This window comes from Micromesistius poutassou (genome assembly GCF_964030765.1).
Source record: "Micromesistius poutassou genome assembly, chromosome: 15".
NCBI lineage: Eukaryota > Metazoa > Chordata > Actinopteri > Gadiformes > Gadidae > Micromesistius > Micromesistius poutassou.
Genome location: NC_140285.1, coordinates 11788682 through 11813612, shown reverse-complemented (window position 1 = coordinate 11813612; position 24931 = coordinate 11788682). Strand labels below are relative to the sequence as shown.

The window sequence follows — 24931 nt, the reverse complement described above, 5'->3', positions numbered from 1 at the left end:
CACAATTCACCATAATTTATTCAGGAATGCACTTTATTTATTCCATACTTAGAAAAGGACATGAGAAGGCACTGGAATGGTTGAACACACATCCCTAAACCTGCTGTATCACAGGAGTCACTGCAAGGTCAAACTTGGGGGGGGAGGAGGGTCCAAGGTCAGGCCCACGTCGTCAACTCTCCCCTGCTCCTCACCACGACCACCACACCATGGAGGAGCTCAATAAACACACAGGCCACCGCACGCTTCACTTCAGTGCAAGCGAACCCCACCCGTCCCCGTGTGGAGCAATACCTAACGCCGCTCGTGATGAGTCGCTCAGTGAGGCAGAGCCGAAGGGGGAACCGGGACCCAAGGGTACCCCTCACCCCCGGACCGGGACTACCGTCTCAAACAGCCATTCCGCTCCGAAGTCTCCATCGAAAACTCTTCTGTGCCGCCCGCCCACCTTTACCCGAACCTGGGTACGTTATCTCTGGCCCAGTGCTAAAGTGCGGCCGTACAGTCCGGTCAGAATGCTTCTTTACCATCTGCTGCTCTCTCCCAGCGAGACACTCGTCGAGTGCGTGCGAGTGAACTTCAGAAGAGCACAGTCGTCCTGCCCTGCCCTTGACCAGATGGGGGGGCGGAGGATGAGACCGGGCGTCGCACCTGGGGACTCTCCAGTCAAAGGGTGAAATACACAAACAGGGAGAGATTTACTGACGCGTGCCTTATTCACAGATGGCAAAGTCCAATTTTTGTAATGACATTTCCCCCACTGCTAATCTCCCCAAGAGTTCGAGTGTGAAACATTTTCCTCAATGTCGTGTCATTTGATTAACGATCAAGGACAACCTCCGATACTCTCTCCTCCTCTCACACCGAGATGGGCGTCAGGCTGGAAACATGAGACGGATTAGACTTTTCTTTTTGTTTTAGTATTTTTACACAGGGAGATCATTTGAAGGATGGGGCAATTTCCTACACACATACACAGACACGCACACACACACACACACACACACACACACACACACTCAGGGCAGTGTTCATCTTAACAGACATGATCACAGATGATATGGAGCAGCAATCCATTCTGTTGCGATTAGAACTGGGAGTGAATAAGCACCAGTGGTGTATAAAGTAAAATATTTCATGTTTTTTTTCCCCCACATTGTGGCAACACGGCGAGGTCAACGCAATTGTTGAGGCGATGATCTCTACGATGTTGTCCGCCCCTACGCTGGCTCGTCATCATTATTACTATCATCAAGAACCGTTCGCTCTAATCTCTTCCTAATGAGAACATGCAGGTTTGCATGCTTAAGTTTTGCACAAGACGGCAGAATATTTGCTTATGTATGAATAAGCAGTTTCTGGGATCTGACGGTTGTGTGGTAAAAAGTGGTCCATCAAAGCTTCTTTTCCTGTACAAACAGGTTCCGCTAACCGCTTTTCATTCATTAGGGTTTCACACTTCTTGCCCTTTCTTCAAACAACACAGTCTCTTATCAGTTTAAAATAAAGAAAGAAAGAAAGAAAGAAATGTTAAACGGTGCAATCGTTTGTTTTTTTTAGTACAAAGAGTAAGGAAGCACAAGGAGTCTCTAGTCATAAAACGCTGAAAAAGTCTTGGTCGTCCTTCATGTTCGAGGAAAGGTTCTCGCTGAGCGAAATTCATTTGAATAAAAGGTGGAGGAAAATCTCTGTGAAAATCTTGCAAATGTTCCTTCATCCGAAATTGAAAAGGCATCCATCAAGGACGTGCGGGGACTCTGTGTCGAAGGCACCCAGTCGAGGGATCATTACTTCATGCCTTTACAAAAGGGACCACAGATGTGAAATTACCCCACGGATACCTGACTACGCCCCCCGCGAGAGGGCCATAATGCTACATGGTACTGAATAAAATAATGCTGAAAATAAAATAACATTAGAAAAAAATTATAATAAATCACAATGTGCTCGATGAAAACTAAAAACAGTATGACGCCGTGTTCGTTGAGGAGTAAGAACACCAAATAGCTCGTCACCTACAATGTAAACACAGTCTCTCCCTTGTGGTGAGGTCGGCCCCCTTTCCCCGCTCGTGTCTCTCTCTCTGAGGTCCAGACCGGCCCTCCCGTGTGTGTGTGTGTGTGTGTGTGCTGAGCCGATCGGAGCTCGTGTTCAGTGCTGGTCCTCACGGCCCCCCCCTAAATCAAAACGGGCGGGGGGTACATTCTTCTTCCAACGCTTTCGGGGGTTCGAAAATGCAACCGAGGGGGTCGCGCTCCGCCCTCCTTTCCCGCCGGTGGTTAAGTTACCGCAGCGTCGCCTCGGCGACTCGGGGCTGGGGGGGCGGTCATCTGGGGGGCTGCAGCGCTCGGTGGGTGTACCCCGAGAGCGCCTCCCAGTTCCTCCAGAGGAAGGCGAGCAGCACGATGAGGAGCAGCGTGGTCAGGGAGCGCGTGCGCGTCTTCATCAGCGGCACCACGCAGTTGGCCACGGTGGAGACGAACACCAGCAGCACGGCCATGAGGGCCAGCAGCACGTTGATGAGCTTGCCCAGCAGGGTGCGCGCCGTGGCGTTCTCCAGGCCCTCCAGCTGCACCACCTGCTGCTGCTGCTGCTGCAGCTCCATCTTGGAGATCCGCGTCTGGCACGCCTCCAGAGCCTCCTGTGGGGAGAGACACGGAGCAACCGCCAGAGGGTTATGAAAGAAGACAACCACACCTACACCGAACACACACACACACACACACGCACACACAGTGTTTCTGAAAGATGAATTAGATGGCAAAGTTGCCCTTTGCCACACTGCTGCGCCATCTGGGAGGCCAATCCAGACCTGAAAGCTCTGGGTTGTGTATACCTAGTTCACATGTCTTGTCTTTAGAAGCCATACAAGAGAAGCATAGTTTCAACAGGGATTTCACAGTTAATGTGAAGAGGATAACACCGCCCTCTGCTGCCAGGATAGATAAATGCAGGAAGGTGACTAATGCAGAAAGTTATGCAAAAGTTTCGTATTACTGTATCGAAAGCTATTGTGGACAGGATTGCGCATGTACTTTATATAGATGCTGTTCCCAAAGTGTTTCCCGTTAGCATGAGTCAGGACGTTTGTATGTTTAGAAACGATTTAATGGAAAATCCCTGGCTGATCAACTCTGGACGAGTAATTAATGAAATAAAGGACATCATGGGACTTGATATCCTGTGTGTGTGTGTGTGTGTGTGTGTGTGTGTGTGGGGGGGGTTTCTTCTGCGCTGTATACCTGGATGTCTCTGGCTCTCTCGTATGACTGGTAGGCGATTTTCTCCTCCATGCTGGCCAGCTCCTGTTTCAAGTTCAGAATCTCATTCTGATGAAGCTCTGTCAGGTCATTGAGCTGTTCCTCCAGACGCTCACACCTAAACACACGCACGCACACGCACACACACACACACACACACACACACACACACACACACACACACACACACACAGAAAGACGTGTGAGTATAATTGGCTTAGAGATTACTCATCTGCTGATTCGACTGACCAATCGCAGACCACCAGACGGCCGATAGTAGACCCATATCAGTGGAAAAAAACTACTCTCTTGCATGCCTGCTAAAATTTCCTTGAACTCATTATAACATGGGGCAAATGATAAGCCCATGAGCAAGGGCAGTGGATAGCCAGACAGTATGAAAACAAGTTGGATCTTGACAGAGATACCTTTGATATGACCTCATACTTGTGTGTACAGTGACAACACGGATTAGTAATGGTGTACTCATCACACAAGAACATAAACAAGCTTGCCGCAATGCACTACAGGTCAAGCTCAGAATAGACTCAGCCAATCAGAAAGCTTACCTTTGAAACAAACACAACGTCATAAATGACTGCGTGGGTTATGGTCCACAGTGGACATGGACCAAACAGACCAAATAAAAGGCTTTCTAACCCTGGGAAATAAAAGTCTTGTTCCTAGCTAGAGGGTATAACATTGAGCCTTGTGGTGCTTCTCTTCCACTCATCCGCTGTCTGCTTCTCCTCCTTAAATTAATAACTACACTAACTTTAGTAGGCTAATGTCTACTGTCTCATACCATACAAATATGTGTTGTATGTGTTGTTTTCTTAGCGTTCTCAAAGTTCTCCAGTATGTGTTGTTTTCTTAGTGTTCTCAAAGTTTTCCAATAAAAAGCGAAACACTAAAATAGATACATTTTAACTTTATCCAATCCTCTTCAAGTCACATAGCTGACTTATATAATCCCTTAGTGGAACACAGCCAGTAGTTAACGGTCCCTTTCCTTTACCTAATACAATGACTAGAAATAAGTACATGTCTTCAGATCCGATCTTCAGATCAGGAAGATGATTTAAGCTTGGTAGAAGTCATTACTCGGACACAACCGTCGCTGGCATGTGACGCCCGTCCCCCCTGCCTCCTGCTCCTCCCGTACCTGAAGCGCTCCTCCTGCAGGGCCTGCATCACCACCGCGTAGTCCCTCTGGTAGTGGCCCTTCAGGCCCTCCAGGCTCTCCTCCAGCCGCGTCTGGCCCTCCCTCAGGTCCTGCACCTCCTGCAGCAGCAGGTCCAGACTGGAGCTCTGGCTCCTCTCCAGGGTGATCCCCTTCGAGCTGGGCGGGCCCCCGGGGGCCCCCGTGATACTGTTGGCCCCGGCGGAGCCCGACGTGGCGCTGGAGCAGTCCTCCTCGCTGCCGTACTTGGGGCTGGAATGGTAGTGATGGCCGACGCTGCCCAGCGAGCGGCCCCCGGCCCCGGTGGCCCCCTCCTCCGCCGCCGCCGCCGCCGCGGAGGGCTCGTCCATGGAGTCCTTCAGGGAGGCGATGTTGTCGGCGCTCCCGAACTTGTTGCGGATCAAGGAGGCGATCTCCCGCGGCTTGGAGACCACGGCGCCGGCGGCCGAGTGCGTGGCGTGGGAGATGGTGGACAGGCCCCCCTTCACGCTGTCCACCACGCCCTCGCTGAAGCCCGTCACCTTGGCCCCCACGTCCTTCAGGCCCTGCTGCATGTCCCGCAAGACGTCCTTGGGCTGCCGGGGGATGCCGTTGTGCTCCACCTCCCGCAGCTTGCGGTGGTAGTGCTCCAGCTTCCTCTGCAGCTGCTGGATGGTCTGCGCCGACTTCTGGTTCTTCTTCTCAAAGACCTGGCGGGAACGGAGAGGGGGGGAAACATCGGTCAGGCTGATCAGCCGACGGCAATCTGACGTAGGGGTGGGACAAAATATCAATATGATATTTTGTCCCACCTGCTCTCTGAGTCGTGAAAAAAATGTAATATGTATACTTTTTTTTTTTTTACGACTCGCTAGTTTGTACCATGAATAATGACAATAATCCAGCACTTTAGCTTTTCACTGTCATTTGTTTTTCATAGTTAGTCATATATCGTCATATATCGTTCGAGGATTGTCTAACAATATATAGATTATCGCAGAATCACGATATTATCGGTATCGTGGGCCGTGTATCGCATATCGTATCGTGGGGTACCCTGCGATTCCCAACCCCTAATCAGACGTCTCGATTCAGATCACGATCACGTCGGCTCTTGTCTGCGTGCGGCGGGGGGGGGGGGTTTCCTCCTGTACCTGCTTGATGCGTGAGCTCTGCTGCTTGTCGGCGTTGTTGGCCAGCTTGAGGTACTCGGCCACGTTGTCGTCGCGGGCCGTCTGCTCGATCTTGATCTGCTCCGTGAGCTTGAGGATCTTCTGCTGCAGCTGGGCGATGGCCAGCTTGGTGCGCTGGGGGTCCGGCGTGGCGTCGTCGGCCCCCGCCAGCGCCCCGTCCGCCCCGCACGACAAGCCCAGCGGGGACTGGGCCAGGCCGCCCGCATCCAGCCGGTCGATCTGGAGACAGGAAGGAAGTGGATGTTAGAAGATGTATTTTTGTTCTGCTGACAGGCCGTAAACAGGGCCTCTCGTGACGGGGAACAGCGGTGGAGGGCGGTTGCTGTGGGTCAACTCCCCTCAAGGGGAGAAGAAGAAGAAGTTAGATCCCAGTTTGGTGAAATGGATACCTCGCCGTTTCTTTGAGAAATGAAAGTGAAAAATATCACAAAGCATTTTCGTTAAAGACCTCCCCACACACACACAAACACACCCAATTTCACAATAGCACACAATGTGTTTAGAAAAAAAAAAGTATTAGTAAAGTATTTACAGGGCAGTTGATTCAATTAAAAGTAATTAATGAGCAGGAGATAGACAGTTGATCCATATCGACCTCTGCCTAACAATCCAAAGCAAAAGCCTTAACTCCGAAATATGGTAATACAGGTGTTTGACGCATCCGCCTCAATTCTGGCCTACAGGCTGACAAAATAATGAGTAATATGATGACAAGTGGTTCTGTGGACAAATCAATGCTCACGGTATCAGGTAAAAACAGTAATCATACAGGTCAATCTTCAGAAATAATACTTCGCAGCAGGCAATATACACATGTGATAATCTGTCATTAAAAACGAAATAAAGCAGAGCGCCTCGCTTCTCACCTTCCTATTCCGCAAGCGAAGCAATTGTTCCCAATGCATTTTCTCCAAAGAGATTTTGTACTTCCCACTTTCATCAATCGGGCGAATTCTGTTAAAAATCATTAAATTGATAGGCACGAACCCCCAGGCGTATGTTCCCCGGCTGGCGGTTGTGCTCCAACTGACGCCTGCCTGTCGGGAGGGTTCAAGCTCACCTGAAACCGTCCCCCTCCCGTTTGTTTGGCTCCGCCCACAACTCGTCTGCGCGCTCTAAACTGAAACTAGGTGACATCATCCATCGTTGATCCGCTCGTGCGCGCTGCCTTTAAATATAGCGCCTAGGCAAGCCAAATGGCAAAATCCGGGAACCAATTATAAGTTAAGTCAATGTGTTGAAAGTAAATAATGATTTTAACGGTTATCATTTCCACCAAAAATAAATGTTCACAGACATGCCGTTACCATTGACATATCCCTGCGTCAGCGTTCTCTTGCTGGGAAGTTTTACAAAGAAGCGCTGATATGACCCGAAATTCCTCGAAACTATATATACTATATAATATAATATAATACTATATAATATAATACTTGGAGACAAAAATGTACACGATCCAGTTTGACATGACTGTTACAGGGCGATGTCTATTTCATATGAGGTTCGACGACTTCAACTTCGTCTCTTGAGTTGCCAGCCAAAAGAAACTCTTGGCACAGAACAAGAATAACCGGTACCGTGCACAATGCGCGCCTCCCTGCCGAGGGCAGTGTGATACTGTCTGCATCCGGGCGGATCTTCGAATATCCAATGTGGGACTGCTGCTACGACACTGCTTATTTTACAAATATGTGTCTAAAACAACCCCAAAGTCTAACAAAACAATTAAAATCTTCGATGACAGGAAACGGAGGTCACTGGAGGGTGACCGAAAAGGATTGCGGTGCACAGTGGGCATGGGCAGGTGACGCATTGAGCACTCTGCATATAAACATAGCATTTCCCGCATGGGGAGAAGAGGAGACGGAGCATGCTTGGAGGTCTTTACATTATAGTGCCAGTGTCTCACTGGCTTGAACTAATTATACTGCTTCTCAATGCCAATTTATAATATTTCTCTAGGAAGACAGCCATACATACTGCAGTATATATCAAAGGTATCAAAGGTCGTGAACTCTTTAAAGGAGGAATTTAAATGATACACCTAATCAAAGTGTTGGTCTCCTGAAGAGCGAGAAATAGATAAAAGGGGGCAAAGGAACACTGTTGATTACTCTGCACTGCAAACTAGATAACCCTTTGCCAGCTTCTGATAAAGATGAAGTGGCTCACACACCCACACAGTACAATCGAACTAGTTTCATTTCACAGCATGATAAACATTAAGCAGAATTAGGTACAACTAACGCAACAATCGGCCCCCACACACACACACATCCATGGTTCAACTAGTTGATCAGGTTTGTTCTTCAGGGTGTAGTGATGTTTCATTCAGCAATGTGTATGTATTCCCTGTCATTGGCTTAAGGTCTCACTGCCAAACAGGTTCCATTGAAATATGAGACTGTGATGTCATGTTGGCATAGCTCGATAATGGCTCATGGCCAGCCATGTTTTTGATGGACATCATTCCCAGCAGAGCGCAGAGGGCTTCATATGTGTAAATGTGACTGTGACAGAGATTCGGCTGACGGGGGATGTTATTTATCAGAGCGATTACAGCTGAACATGTTTATGTACTGAGCCATGAACAGGAAGGAGAAGCAGAAATGTGTGTGTGTGTGTGTGTGTGTGTGTGTGTGTGTGTGTGTGTGTGTGTGTGTGTGTGTGTGTGTGTGTGTGTAGGGAAAGGGGGATCAGACCTACTGGAATAGACACTTCTAGTCGGCTCCTTGCAGACACACACACACACACACACACACACACACACACACACACACACACACACACACACACAGACACCTAAAGGCAGAGTTTTCTCTCGTCTAGCTTGTGTCTGCCGACTGGCCTGAATGGGCTTGACTGTGCAACTGTCTGTGGGGCAGAGTGAGCTCCCATCCACAGGAGGCCTGTGGAAAGCCTCTCCAAGCCTTTGCAGACAGACCAATTGACAAACATCTCAAACAAACAGACATTTGTCCACCGTTCTCTGTGTTACATGTGTACGCGACACGTGCAGTTGTATGTCAAACACAGTTGACATACTAGAGACGGTTCAACATGTTGTGTGCTCCCGCATTTGCACACACCCATGTGCACACATATCACACCCATACGCACACATCCGCAGGCACACACACATGCACACACAGTTGTCATTATCTCGTTTTAAGTACAATGTTACCGTTGAAGGCAATCTAGACATAGATCTAAATGATTTACAAGTACTTGCTTATTGTTTACAATGACAAGAGAGCACTACAATATAATTGTTCAAATAAATACAATAATACCAATGTCAACTAGAAGCAGGATTTCAACATCAACAATTAATGATGAGGCTAAAAGAAGTATAACAGAGCATCTTATAAAGGAGGTTGACGCAACCCTCTGGCATTTGCTCTTTCCCCAAAACCTATGCCGCCAGTTTGGTGTATCAACTGTATGTTTGTAGTATGAAAGTATGAAAATATGTAATTATAATTTAATTACTAATTACTATTTATTATAGTTCTAGCAACTTTTACTAACCATTCATTCATTCATTCATTCAAAGCATTCTCTACCTCGTAAATCCTGCTTATAGATAATTATAATTATGCAGAATAATTGGTGGATAAATGATGTCACCGTCTATAAAATGCTAGATTTCATCAGCTTTCGTTGCTGACAAAGGAGTGGAAGCAGATCAGCAGGTGGAGGGATGAGACCTGTATCATGCTGATGACCAACTTTCCATTGGCATATCTAGCAGTAGAATAGATAGTGTGGCATTTATTATACCAATGATCTCTCATTAAAGTGATTGACCTCATCGAGCAGTGCGACAGCGACGACTAAAATGAGTTTTAGTCACGGGACTGAAAACATAACGACGGCGACGCAGCAGACGCCCAGCCATGCATCAATTCAGCATTATAAATGTAGGTCAATATCGTGAGAGAAACACAATTATTATGATTTCAGGTCAAGTGTTATTTTGAAACCATGTTGAAAGTGGCAGTAGATATTATTAGAAAGTGCTACTGTGACAGCGTTGGCCTTGATCTGTAGAGATATAAATATTTAGGTTTGAAAACAAGAGGCGACATCAAACCCTGACTCTCAAACTCTTGTCACCGGGGAAATAACAACCATATATTATTATTTTTGTCATGTTTTTAATACTACTACTTCACTATAAAAAAAGATGAACATCTTAAGAGATCCTTTGTTGTTGCTGATACCATGACACAGTTACAGTATACTCTCTCTCTCTCTCTCCCTTGCTCTCTCTCTTTCTCCTCTCTCTCTGATGAATGTCAGTTAATAGTGTATGCATTGCCTGCATCACAGTTACCGTAAAGAGCAATAAAGTTCAAACACATTAGCTTTTCTATTATATTTACCTTGTCGGTTAACTCGCCCCTGACTGCGGTCGAGTGCCTTTGAGCTTCCTGCACCTCCGGCTCCAGTTTCCCCCGTTTCCCTCGGCGAGGTGCCGGCGACATACATCCACAAGGGATACTGTGACACCCCATCTCATTCTGGGAACGAGTCCCTGCCACCCCGCCCCCCCACCCACACACCCACCCACCCACCCTCGCTCAGTGTCGCATTACACCCTTCTAAGAAGTGGCGAAAAGTTGAAGAGGTGATTCATCTCTGTGTGCCGCTGCTCTGGTGCCTGGAGCCGCCGGGAAGCGACGGCTCATCCTTTTATTGTTGGTACAAAACAGAGCAGGAGATGAAAAGGCTGCGGCACAAAGGACGGCCTCCAGGATGGAGTGGCTTGGTCGTTTAGAATCTTGGCCTCAGCCCCGCGCGCACCGCAGGGCCATTGGTTCTGCTGTCCGAGCGGACGGAGAAGTGCCCCCTGATTGGTTGTCTGTGGGATTCTCCGCCGTCCTCTCTCCATTCTTACCGCCTCTGTCCTCACCGTGAACCGCTCTCTCTCCGCGGGGCCGCGTCATCGCTGACTGCCTGAACTTCAAACCGTCTGATTAGCCGGGGCGAGCTTTGACCGAGCTGTGATCTTGATCATTAATGTCAGATAGTGCATAACTCAACATGATGATAAAATTTGAGTTATCACAAAGTCTGTTCAAAAACTGATAAAAACTAACAAGTGTAGGTTGCCTCGACTATGGCTAGAACATGAGCACTTTGGATTCATTCATTCCATGTTTTTGATTATTGAGAGCCAGGCGTAGAGGGTGAGAATCAAATAAAGTGTCAGAGTTTAGAGACCATATGGGAAGATGGTACTATTCAAACGTTTTAATATAAACCCTTCCCAGGATTTTTACAGTCATAAATATTTAAATCATACAAACAATGAGTGATGTTGAAGAAGACACAGTATTCTGGCAGAAATCCAAAATCCACAAAATCCACAATCCATGCTACAAAACAAGCTAAATGATTGTCAGGATGCAAACAGACAAGAAAATACTTTCCCAGGTTACATTTTTTTTTTATCGTTATGTTATTGTAATATGTTTAGCAATATCAATCCTCCTTCCAACCTCCTTTTCATCTCCCTTTTCATTTTTAAATCAAAAATATTTTATTCCTTGATGGTCCCCTCTGACTGTGCAAAATTCTCTAGCGCAGATTTTGACACAGGCAAAAAAAGAGGAATATCCACTTTTGGGCTTCATTAATGAGATTCCGACCAGCAACAATGAAGCCTATTCAGTAGCCTTGGAATATTACATAACTGTGTGTAGCACTGAGCAAGAGACACTAAAAAACACAAATGAGTGTACACACACTAACGCCTGGTCGTACTAATAACCTTTAAAACCCACTTAATCTTCCTGACACACACACGCACCCACCCACCCACGCACGCACGCACACGCACACACACACACACACACACACACACACACATACACACACACACACACACACACACGGCTGCAGTGCCTACTACCAACTACCAGAAACACACACCAGCAGCTTGGCTCCAGGACAACTTAACCCTACATGGCTTGCAACGGAGGCCCAATCCGGCCGCCGCAGATCCCTTAAGTCCCCGTGAGAACAACACAAAACCCCACTTAAACCCGGGCCGTTGGTCAGCCAGCTCTACGGTTACACAACACAGCCCGGCTCTTCATGGAGGACTTACAACCTCATCCGTAACAGGTATGGTGACTTCATCACGTGATCGATGAGGGAACAGATGAGGTACTTGTGTGTTGTGTCCGGGATTTATTTACGTGATATACATGTGATATGTCTTTATGGGTCTTTAGAGACATAGGGATACGATCAAATCAACTGAAAAGCCCGGCCATTCGAGACCATATGTTTTTCATTACTGTTGTGCCTGGTTTCAGTCATTTCCCATCGTAGTGCTGGCCTTGAACGTTAGATTATCTGTTGTTTTAGGGTAAAAACACCACAAAAATTGCACAATTCAATGTCATATCTTGGTGAAACAATCACGCTGCTGTGTGTGCCTACGTGCATGTGTTTTCAAAACGCACACAACAACATGACTGTTTCACCAAGATATGAAATGGAATTGATGCACGCACGCACGCACGCACGCACGCACGCACGCACGCACGCACGCACGCACGCACGCACGCACGCACACACGCACACACGCACACACACACACACACACACACACACACACACACACAGCAATGCACAGGTGGAGACTCACAGTAGTGGGAGGTGTAGTAGAGGTAGGTGGTGGTGCAGGGGGCTCTGCAGTTATCAGATTGAGGATGACATCCATGTCTGGGAAAGGGTCATGTAAACAACCCAGCCAAGTCACCCAGCCACCTCAAGTCTGTCTGTCTGTCTGTCTACCTCACCGTCCGTCCGTCCCCTCAGGGCAGCAGGCGACGTGGAAAGAGGGAGGATAAGAGAGAAGCGGCAGTAGACCTCCCATGACCCCTGGACCCACTGGAAAAAAACAGAGGCCACTGGATACAAAGTCCTGCAGACAAGAGGCCCCTCCACTCACTCAACCTGGGAGACCAGCGACCAGAGGACACCCCACTGAAGACGCAGCTCTACGAGGACAGTGAGGAGACCCAGTGTCTGGATCGGGGCGGGTCGATGAAATGTCCAGAGCAATCCATAGAGAGCGCTCCCCGGTGCACTGAACCAGCAGTGAACCGGGACCCTCCCCGCCGAGTGCAGGGGTGGGGCGTGCTCGGCGCTATCCGCAACCAGCTGAGGAGCTAACTCCTACCAGCCATTCCTCAGTGTGTGTGTGCGTGTGCGTGTGCAGCGTCCTGTGCGGACGCTGCACACGCACACGCACACACACACACACACACACACACACATTCCACATTACACAGCGGGTCAGCACATAGAGTCTACTGAGTGGGTATGACAAGGGCAGCCCCCAGAGAGAGACAAAAAAAAGTGTCTGAGCGGGTCTGAGTGGACGTGGGGTGACGGTAAGGAGTGAGCGAGGGCGGTCGAACCCAGTGTCCGCATTGAGACAGAGTTGAGCTCACTGTTGGCAGGGGAGCAATGTTCAGAAAGTTTTTATCTGTTTGCAGAAATCCTCAGAGAGAAAGAGAGAGCAAGAGAGAGAGAGAGAGAGAGAGAGAGAGAGAGAGAGAGGGGGGGAGAGAGAGAGAGAGAGAGAGAGAGGGGGGGAGAGAGAGAGAGAGAGAGAGAGAGAGAGAGAGAGAGAGAGGGGGGGGAGAGAGAGAGAGAGAGAATAATGGGCGGATGTGAAGAAAGAGAAAGGGTGCAGAGGGGAGGAAAACAGCCCCCTAGGAGCTGTCACTGAGTGGGAGGAAGTAAGGAAAGAAAGGGAGAAAAAGGGGAGGTAGGGGGTGAGAGAATCGCAGAGCGGGGACTTGGAGGAGGAGGAGGAAGAGAGGAGTTGGGGGGGGGGGGGGGGGGTGGCTGGTCTTTTCATCTTTTGGGAGTTTCTAGGCCAGTTCAACTCCAGAACGGTGGCCAAGTGCATGCGGTTCAATCTCATGAAGAAGACAAGAAAAAAATAATCCTTAATGTCCCTCCTTTCAATTATCACTCGCAGCTTGATTGTCAGAGCCAATCAGCTTTCAGCGAGTCATAGTGCTGTGATGAATAACCCCCCATAGCTTGCGTAGGGGGAACCAACATGGCTTAGAAGCTCTGGTAATAACTCAGCATACCTCACAGGACCCAAGCAATTACCCTGCTGCCTAATGAGCCGTTGTGTATTTTGGACTATGCGCTGTGTGCTACTACATAAGCCGCTATACGTGCTCCCTGAGTCCCTGCAAAAGTTCCTCAAGTCATATGGATGACGTAGGAGGAAAGAGCCTGTTAAAACCATTAAACCAACCGTGTTTACTTTGAGATTAACCCTCTTTGCAGATTACAGTCATATGATGACTGATGGTTTGCTTGTTTGTGTACATGGTACGCGTCCATGACATGTGTACATGACATGTGTGCATGCCCCATCCAACAGGCAATTATCACACTTTACGAGAACGGCTGTGGTATAATTTTCATTAATCACAACCGTAATGCATTTGGCATTTGCATTGCTTCGTAAGGGTTCCCGAATGAATCTTCATTGGGGTTTTGGTTCTAACATTGTTCTGAATAAGAAGCAGGAAGAAGAAGCAAAGGGCAGCACTCAGGGGGCTGTGGGAGGGTGGGGGTGGGAGGGTGGAGGAGGGGGCTACCAATGTAAGGAAAGGAATCCTTATACAATAACTCTTATACAAGAAGGGCTTCAAAACACATAAATACAGTAGATACATTTAGACACATACATTTCCGCAGTCCCTTGCTGTGGACTAAAGAAAACAGTCGTTGTAGTTGTCTACTACTTATACTGGCCGTAACTAATTCTGCCATTTTATCACCGGCCTTCATCAACAGGCCCCATTCAACCCGCTCTGTCAAGGACATTTAACATTTTAACTTAATGAACTCTTCAAGTGCATGTGTTGTCTCCCCAGGGAAACTGAGTTAGCAGACACACATGCAGGGCTCTCAAATGCTGACACACACACACACATACACACACACACGCAAGCACGCGCACACACACACACACACACACACACCCACCAAAATACAAAGACACAGCACCATTTACAAGCACATGACATTTGCTGAAGCTAATGTGTCTTGTTCCTTAGAATCCAATCAACAGCCATTGAAAGACCGTCATTCCTGCTTCGGGAATAAAGTAAAAACATCTCCTCATCCCAGCCCTACCGGTGATCTCATCTACCCATAACCTGTCAGTCAGGGTCTCCCCGGGCTCCGGGCTGGCCCAAGTCGGGCCCCGGGCCTCATGGAGACCGCATTCCATAGTAGCATGCCTTTAAAACATTCTCCAAATTGCCGAGCGGCTTCGCAACCGTGGCCTGGAGGGAGGCAGAGTGGGAGGCAGGCGCTGGGGGCGCAGAGAGAGAGACGTAACGCAGACGGTCTCCGGAGACAGTCTCTCGTCGTCGACCTCGCTGGCTGAGATTACAGCCCAGGATGGATTAGCACTGATGAGGATTATATGATAACACGCTGGTGATGATGCTGGAGGCTGGGAGCGTCCATGGATGCCACGCTCACATTCCACTAGTTAGGCTGTTCCCCTGAGCACAAAGCAATCTCCCTGGATGGGGCACAAAGTAACGGAGCCTGGCCTGCACCTCGGGTGTGTTTTCTGCTGATTAGCTGATGGAATGTATTACGTTGCCAGGAACGGAAGTCAATATGATACACATGAGCATCGGGACGGCTATAGATATGTGTCTAAATAAGGGAGGAGAATAAGTTTTGAAAAAGGATTTACGTCAAACAGTAACTTCAACACTCAACACTTCAAATAACTAATTTAGTAAAGTAAAGTCTTATATGGATTTTGCTATGGCAGACTTTTTCAGTTTAGGGAGTTCCACACAAATATATACACATTAAAAGGGTTAGCAAATATCTTTTGACAAATGTCATCCAGTGGAGGAAACAGGCAGTCTCAGCTAGTGGTGCAAATCCGAGCAGGGCTGCTTATTGTTATTCAGAGGAGCGAGGTCACTCCCGGCAGCCCCGCCAGAACATTCTGGAAGAGTCTGGGGACCCGAGGCAGGGGTGAGGCAGAGAGCAACATACATTCTGTAACAAAGAACCAGGACCGAAAACTGAAAGATATGCCAAATGTTTTAGGTAGAGGGGAGACATAGATATAGACACAGGAAGGAGGAAGAGGATGTAGGCACAGAGGGTGCATCGGGTTCATGGGAACATTTAAATCCAAAGTCATCCGAACCAGTGGGAATATAGATTTTAGTGTTTTGCCTTTCCTGTGTTTAGTTACCATAGCGCCAAGGGCTGCATTGCAAGTTCTCAATGATTCAGCTTGCCTTTTGAAAGTTTTGAAGAGTTTGAATGAAAAGCTGTGTTAGTATGGTTATAATTGTATTTTTTTCATTTAAAGATAAAAAATAAAAAGTACAACATATACATACATGATAGGCCTACATATGTTCCAGCTACCTTTGACAGAACAGTACTGCCCGATTCTACTTATTTCTAACACACAGCTATGGTTGAAAGGGAAGAAAATCCCATAAGAATACAAGGAGGGTGATGCCTGCAATAGTTGCAGCACGGTCTGCCAGTGTAACCAGTTATGTAAAGAGGCAGAAGAAGAGCAAAGGCTTTGTTTGTTCGGGACTGAGGATGATTCAATCCTGCGAGAGGAGGGAGAGCCTGGCTGGTGGGGACGGGGCCCCACTGAACACCAGCCAATAGACGGAAGCCTGGCCCTCCCACCCCGTCCCATTCCTAGCTGTCCAAACCCCTATGTTCCACTTCCTGTCCGGATCAATGGAGCCTATTAGCAGTTACATAAACCGTTGGGCACTTAAGCTATGGAGGCCCTGCATGGCTGGAGAGGTCATAGAGTGTGAAGGGGTCTTCGTGGCCAACCCAAACACAACAGCAACAACACAAAAGGGCCAACAACCAGCCATACTGTTATGACTGGGCTGGGTCGCATTCCTTGGCCGGTGGCAAAATAAGGTGAAGGAATGAATAACTGTATTATTGGCACAACTATTGTTTACATCTTACCCAGCCGGTTCTACAATATAGAGACACAAAGGGCATTGGTTCAAAATGGCAGCCCCGTCTGTGTCCGGTTCTGTACAATACACAGAGTACTGCCAGCCTTTTCATTGGCAGGGGGCTGCTGAGATTTATGACAATCGCTTACTTACATTTTGTCCCCCGTAGTGTTTGGCGTTTCCTCACTTTACGATCAGATATCAACCTCACAACTGGGACTGAGGTCAGACAAGGCAAAGAAAAGCCATGAAAGGTACAACACTGTGTAAAATAGGGATTATGAACAGTGTCATTTGGTACTGTGTGAAGAAGGGGAGGGTGCAGCGTACAAATCAAACATCTTAAACCATGGTCTATGGCAAACTGTCATCAAGGTGGAGACTTTCCTTGGCCTTTAGAAGGCTCAGGGGTGGCAGCTCTGTGAAGCTCTTTCCGATTGCAACTGGGATTATGGGCTACAGAAACATTTCACTTAAAGTCAAATTACTTTTGACCAATGGGGATGTTATCAAATACAACCATGAGTTGGTTTCACATCACAGCCTGTGCACTGACCTTTTTGGCCAGGATTAGAAGTAATGTCTCCATAAAGTTCAGACATCACCAAAACCAAAACCAGTAGAACCAGTATCCCTTTGATTAAAAGGTGAACTCCTGGGACGCCCTGGTGGTTCATCGGGTAGAGTGCTTACCATTAAGGCTCAGGGATGATAGTAGAAAAAAATCATGAGCCTGAACTTTTTTCCCTGGGAGGTAAGCGGGCCCCTAAGCCAAGATATATGCCCTGATCAACATAATTGTCAAGCAGGATCCATGGGTATGCTCCCTGGAGGAAAATTTGGATAAATAGTCCCTTAAATGATAGATTCTGGTGAATTTTGTGGAAATAAATTGACAACATTCAGACATAAGACAAACCAAATATAAGCCTATATTACAGTAGCATCTTTGTGTAGAGCACCAGAGCTCTTGGGACCCTTTTTTTAAATTATTTTAAATACATTTTGAAACAGTTACAGTGCAACAAAAACGTATATAATACTACAACCCTAAAGTTGTTTATTCAAAACAATTTGCTATTAAGAGAATACAATTTAATAGAAAACTAAAAAATATAGCTTACTAAAGATAAGCTATTATAAGATAGCTTGCATGCTGCCTCGAGACAGACAGATGCGTAAGGGCGGGTTTATCCTCCGCTAACTGAATTACTCTATAATAAAAGTAATTAGTACCAGGGAAAGTAATTATTTGCGTTACTGTAAAAAAAAAGTAGCTTTATAGATGCGTGTGTCGTTGTGAGATGCTTTATTAGATTCGTCGACAAAGTCTTCGCTCCTGGACATAATGTAGAGTTTACATGCACGTTCTTGCCTTTGATCTCAATGAATTAGTGCTTATATCCCCACCTTGAAAATGCCAACTTTTCATCGGATTGCTCCGGACTCGACATCTCTGCTGCTTCTTCGAATCTGTTTGGTGTGTGTGTGGTGCGTGTGGCCTGGCTTGTGTAAAAACACTGGCTCCGATTGGCTACCATAAAACATGACTCTGCCTTAGCCAATCATAATCACTTATCTCGTTGTTAGCCCACCCGGTCTCCTCACTAGCAGTTTGTGTACGGAGCCAGGGGTGCGTTCGGATTACGCAGTTTATTCAATCAATTTATAGTAACGCACTGCATCTAACGTTCAGTAATGATAACGGCATTGTAACAACGGAAACAGTAATTAGTTAGATTACCCCGTTACTGAAAAAATAACGGCGTTACCTAACTCCGTTCTTTTAAACTGTGTTATTCCAAACACTGATGGTAAACACAAAACACATTAGCACGTGGAGTGACTGCTGAATATGGATCGATATGACTGGCCAAAGCCCAAGACTAGCCCCTACCCTATTTCTGATTGGCTTAAGTAGGCCTACTGGTGTGGTTAGAGTGAAAGCGCCTCTCCGATCTTGGGAAGTGTCAGACCTACATATTTTTTCGCAGACACGTCGGTACGCCGGAACGCTATCAGCCCTGAAGGCTTAGTCTTTACCGCAGCGACCGGGGTTCGATTCCTGCCTGTGGTCCTTTGCTGCATGTCTTCCTCTCTCTCTCCCATACCTTCCTGTCTATACAATAAAAAGGATAAAACCTTAAAAAATAAATCTAAATAACAAAAATGGTGAACTCCATCAGTAGCCATTGGTGTTTATTGGGATTATAGCTGTACACACTGATCATGATAAAATAGCTATTGGCCTACGGGAAGACAAATGTCAAACATATTTTTAGTAAGTCTTATTGATCTTCAGTGAAGAAATGAAAGAGCCAGGTCAAGGTCAAGAGAACGGTGAAACTGAAAGAATAAATGCAGTTTCTGTTTTTACCCATTTAGTTAGAAATGACCCAGCTGAACCTAATCTGCCCAAACAGAAACCTGTGGTTCCCCCCCCCCCGTTTTTATGATGCCATTCCTCGGTTGGAAAACAGCTCTATTTGTTTTTATCTTGTAATGTAATGTTGTGTGGTTCTTTGTGCACCCTGTGTCACTTTAACAGCCCTGGCCCATTTCATTTGCATATAAAGGGAAATCTCGCCCAGACATCACTTCTTCACCTGCCCTTGGGGTGGAATCTCTGCCACCCTTGTAAAAGACATTCCAATGCACAGGAGTAGTTAGGACAACTCCTCGACCAATCAGGTAAAGGTCAGGTAAGGTAAGGACATGCAGGATATGGATACCCTGCCCAACAACAAGAAAACATCTGGGGAGTGGCCGACTCAGCCCTAGCCTATACTCAGAAACGCCCTCACTACAGCAGAGAAGATGTTGCAATAGAGGTACGGCTTGAAGATTCAATATTACGGTGATGCAGTTATATGTGTCGTCCACCAGGGGGAGCTGTAGTCCAAAGCTATTCTAACGATGGCGCACATTTGAAACTAAACATGAACAATCTTTTTTTTGTGTCACCACTGGTCTGTGTGCTGAGCCTCCGCCATTTCCTGACGTATCCTTGGTTTTAGGATTGATATTTCTGCACCACATTTACCTCCAAAAGCCTCACACATGATAATTAGCCCATTGCTAACACCATGGATTAGCGTCCAGAAACAGCAAGAAAGGGAATCTAAGGACAAGCTGGGTAGTGGAGGTCAGAAGCTATGGCAGCCAGCAGTCAATTAGCCTAATACAGGAAGGCAGGATAATAGATATGTTGAATAAATTCAAAATTCAAAAAGAAAGAAGCCCCAAGAGACTTACTGCACTGGATCGATGAGGAGATCCATTTACCTTGAGATGACATCACCCAAGAAACCGAATGCAGCATTCCTATTGGTGGATGAGCGTGTGTATGATAGGCCTCACTGTGATTCGTTGCCGGACAGAACGCGACGAACCCCTTGATGACATGATTTCAAATGCGTGTGTGTGTGCGTGTGCGTGTGCGTGTGTGTGTGTGTGTGTGTGTACGTTTCTGTGAGCTTGTGTTGATGCAAACACATGTGCGCGCGTGGCCGTGCACACCCCTGTGGCTGTAACTGGGTCAGTGGGGCAGAGCTGCGCACTGGCGACCCGTCGCCTCATCTATAATTCATCTGACTCACTCAATTATAAAGACAGCGAGCAGGGAGTGGCAGGCGCAGTGTCACGGGGCAGACCCCGTCTCTCGGTGGGTCGCTCACCCTTGTCTCTCTCTCTAGCTCTCTGCATCTCTCTATCCTTTGTCCCTCCCTCTATCTAGCAGTATCTCTCTCATCCATGTCTCTCTCTCTAGCTCTCTGTGTCGCTCGCCTTTGTATCTCTCTCTCACCCTTGTATCTCTCTCCATCTCTATCTCTCTCTCTGTATCTCTCTCTATCTCTGATTCCTTCCCCCCTCCCTCCTTCAGTCTTTTTTTGCGCTGGTAGGGAGAATATAGGGGCTACTGTTTAAAGAGGGAACACTGTAAGGCAGTATTCAGTAGAGCAGACGTTGAGGCTCCCTGTCAAGTGGGTTTGGCTGCTGTCGCAAAAAGGCAATCTTTGCTCAAGTCAGTGGCGAAGCGGTCTGGGGCCGGAGCGCGCTGTCCTGGAAACAGACATGTGGGTAAAGGGTGAGAACAGGCCGAGTGGCTGTCCAAATACGCGGCAATCCAGGCAACGGCTGTGAAAACAGCGCAGGCCAACGCGGACAGACACGCGCGCGCACGGCAGGGTTGTGCGCGGCGGCCCTGCAAACACAATCGCAGGCACACAGGCGGAAATAAACGCGCAGAAGAAGCGGAAGGGACACACGTCCGACGCGCACACACTGCACGCTCACACATACACACGGTCCAACCACCCACCCACCCACACGCACGCACGCACACGGAGCGATAGAGGAATGACCAGCTGCGGGTCAAAAATAAATGTATATGGGGTGACCCGTAGTGACTCATGGCTGACACACACGCACACATGATCTAAGACCTCAAGCCGCAAAGCACACACACACGCACACACACACACACACACACACACACGCACGCACGCACGCACGCATGTACGCGCACACACACGCACACGCACACATGCACAAACACACAATTTATCTTTCTCCATCAAGAAAAAGGTCATAACAATATGTGGTGCAGGGGATTAAATCCCTCCCCTCTCTTATATATAGTGACTATAGTGACTTTTAGCCTGGCATAACTTGGGGCCAAGGTTAGCCTGGTGAAACGCGTCCATACTCGGGATGTCTTTGAGTGCTGAACTTGACGTGCAGCGTTTGGGAGGCTGGTCTATTAATAGCGGCCACAGAGAGACCCACAGAGAGCAGCGGCAGGACCCTTTGCTCCTGCGGACCCAGTTAGACAGAAACCTTCAACCGACCGAGGGCGGAAATCTCTCTTTAGTTTGTCCTATTCATCCCTTCCTTCCTCCTGTCCTTGCTTCCTTCCCTTGGTCCGCAAATGCTCAGCACTGCTCCACGTCATCTGACTGCTCTTCCTCTCACACGCGCGCATGGATCCTTTTCCGAACTAAAGACCCATTATTCAAACCCCTCTGATGTGCACCATCTAGGGCCTGGTCACTTCCGACCCTCTCTTTCTTTCTTTCTTTCAACTTTTTCGTTCTAAATATTGCCGAAACATAAAGTGATGGTCGAACTTATTGTGTGGAACAGCACACGTTACCTCTCTCATACGACCTTTGTGTATTTGAATGCCGATCCAAGACTGAGGCGAGTCAGGGCGTTGGCCTAGATGTGGGATTACTTCCCCATAAATATTCAGCAGCCTCATTAAACTGGCTGGGACGGCGCTTCAAAGGGGATATAAACACCAGTGGGCGAGAGCCCACAGGCCCAAACACGCACACACGCACGTGCACATGAGATAAACGTTCAGTCTGATACTATACACAATGGTTTGTACAACGCAGCAACATAGTCAGGTTGATTAGTGGGTATGTTATTGCATCTCTTTGAAGAGCAACTAAGGGATTTTTTATATTCAACGTATTGATTTATCTGACACCGCTGGCTTAATTGAGCCTCTGCCTTCGTTTAGACAGACTGAGTTTTACCTCTCTCACCCAATTACAGTATACACAGTATGCGCACACACACAAACACAGGCACAATCACACACAAACACACACACACCAACACGTGTCCAATAACAGGAAACAGGAAGCTGTGGTGTCTCATCTTTACTTACATCTCAATGAGACAGCCACCCTCCCAGGACTTCCGGAGAGCAATGACATTCACCAGAGTCTCACAGAGTTGGTCCAATTATTCTGCAACCAGAAGCCTTCGAGACTAATGCCAACACTGAAACCAACATCTAATGGCCCATTCAGAAATGACGGGGGGCTAGAGAGCCATAAGCCTGCATGGTAATAACCCGTTCTCTGCAAGCTGGTCAAGGGAACATCGATACCTGCAGCAAACTGAGAGAGAACCTCCACAGGATGCTGGGCTGCGCTACAGCATTTTGCTGCGGCAAAATGTACAACTGTATTGACTCTGTTGCAGTATTGCACCACACTGCATCGGCCCAGTGTCAACAACACACGGTTTGTTCTTGACACACGAGGACACTGCATCGAAGCCCGTCCTGTCAACGTCACCTCGGACCTGTCCTTCTCTGTTTTTTCCTCCCTCCTCAGAGAGCACTGTTTGCTGCTCGTAGGGCTCCTGGTGCCATCAGAGGCACTGGCGAGGGACGAGTGACATCAGAACATCACGTCACCTGTGAGTGCTGACGGCCCGGCCGCAAAATGACCCCGTTTGAACATCCCTCTGTTGCCATGGAGATGGCCAGTGCGAGCAGCACTGCTGCCTGAGTGCTGGACACAGAGATGGGGAGGGGCAGGAGGAGGAGGAGGAGGAGGAAGAGCAGGGAAGAGACAGCTGAAAGGTGCTGAAGAAATCACCTCAGGCACTGAAAAGAAGGGGGGGGCGGTGAGGCTGGACAGACTCCAAGTGGAGTCCAACACCAGATGGTGGCGGGGGTCCAGGGAACAAACGTCCACTTTGATTACAGATAACGGTGATGTGGACTGCTCACTGGTGTTTCACTAACGCCTTTTACTCTCCATATCTCCTGTGTCTTCCATTCAATTGAAATGTAAAGCTCTTGAGGGCCTGAATAGAGGTTTCATATCATACAATCAGACACAGTGAATATGCTGGGGAAATTCCTCAGCATATTACACACACGCATACACTTCATTACAGAAAAGACCAGAACCCCAAAATAAACATCAGGGTTGAAACCAAAGCTTAACTTAGTTAAACATTATTGCTGCTGTTTGCCCTGCTGATCAATACCACTTACTTACACACCCATAGATAGAGAGACAAGAGAGAGAGAGAGAGAGAGAGAGAGAGAGAGAGAGAGAGAGAGAGAGAGAGAGAGAGAGAACAAAAGGCTACTAGTATTATCGAACGCTGCTTGAAGACAAGGGAACATCTTTCCCAGTCTTTCCGTCTCACTCAATGTATCTCTCTGGCTCAAAGCTGTGTGCTCTGCTCTCTGTGCACACAACGGTCACACAGGGAGGGCCCATAAGCAGTCAAAGGAATCCCCCTCGGTGGAAAAGAGACCAGCACAAAACAATATTTACACTCACGAATAAAGCGGATCAGGCTTATTCCACGGACGGAATGAAGAAAGGTGATTTGTTTGCATGATACAGACAGTTCCTTTCTCTTTCCCTTCTCTCCCCCCAGTCCCTCTCTGTCTCTAATTCACGAGCGTCTTCCCCTTTCATCTGCTGGAAGTCTATCAGAACCCAGACCGCTTGACTGTGGTGCTTCTGCAGCTCTGTGTTCTTCTGAGTCCTCTGGGCTCTCCCCATGCTGCGGGGCTCTGAGAGTGGGAAGACAATAGAAGACATACGCAGCCATGGAAAACATGTCCGCACCGGCTGAATGGGCACCAGCACCAGCACCACCACCATGGGAGCCTCCAAGTAGCTATGTGCGAGGAGGGGGGAGATGACGGCACAGAGCGCCCGCTTCCCAGCCGCACTGAAATGGGACGGCTAGCGCAGAGGACGGTAGCCGCCGCGAAACTGGGGCGAGTGGGGTTTGACAATGCAAAAAAAGACGGTCAGCCCGAGGGAGGTTTTACTACAAAAGAGTACACAAGGCGGGGGGGGGGGGGGGGGGGTGGGGTGTGTGTAGAGGAGGTGGAGGATGTGCTGGCGGTGGTGAGCGTGACATTAATGGGCTGTTTAAAGACATCAAGGATGGTGCTAGCCTCCAGGGACCAGGTGATGCTCCTTTTGCTGCCACTGTCTGCCCAGCCCCCCCCCCCCCCCTTCCCCCCCCCCCCCCCTCGCCCCCTCCACATCAGAAGAGATTGGACCTAGATGAAGAATACCCCCTCCGGCCATGGAGGATACAAAGCATCCATTTCATTGTGAAAATAAGTGAAAAAGGAAAAGAAATCTTTTCTCTTATCTTGTCTCGTCTAGCCAACGTTTTCAAGCTGGCCTATATTGATTCCCCCCGAAATAGGCGAAACACTCTCTCCGCGCCCACAGAGAGGAAGAGAGAGCCACGCTGGTTTGGAGATGCCTGGAGCTCGCCTCTGTTTCCAGGGGTTCTCGCCTCACCAAGGAGCCCCTGGAACGTCAGGCTCTGAATGCGTGTTATCCCAGAACGAGAGGGCAGGACATCCAAGCATGCCTCGCTTGGGGGGCTGATACCCATAAGAATGGAGTAGAAATGGCGTTGTGGTAGACCTGCATAACCCTTCAACGCATGAGCCTCTCATCTGAGCGTTTGAGGGAGAGAAGTGGG

At 48.0% G+C, this 24931-nt stretch overlaps 1 protein-coding gene across 4 annotated transcripts in view; it reads right to left on the bottom strand.

The window, feature by feature from the left end:
* Positions 1-21: 21 nt before the first annotated feature.
* tmcc1a (transmembrane and coiled-coil domain family 1a) overlaps positions 22-24931 on the bottom strand; it is a 39769-nt gene continuing 14859 nt past the window's right edge. For 3 of the 4 annotated variants that reach the window (XM_084479502.1, XM_084479503.1, XM_084479505.1), the window contains 4 exons: positions 5577-5834; positions 4426-5132; positions 3243-3378; positions 22-2641 (listed from right to left, as the gene is read on the bottom strand). In XM_084479502.1, coding sequence (XP_084335628.1) covers positions 2327-2641; positions 3243-3378; positions 4426-5132; positions 5577-5834 — 1416 coding nt within the window. In that variant the 3' untranslated portion in view covers positions 22-2326. Of the gene's footprint in view, positions 2642-3242; positions 3379-4425; positions 5133-5576; positions 5835-6481; positions 6616-24931 lie in introns of those variants that run through there. The other variant, XM_084479504.1, reaches the window with a different exon arrangement.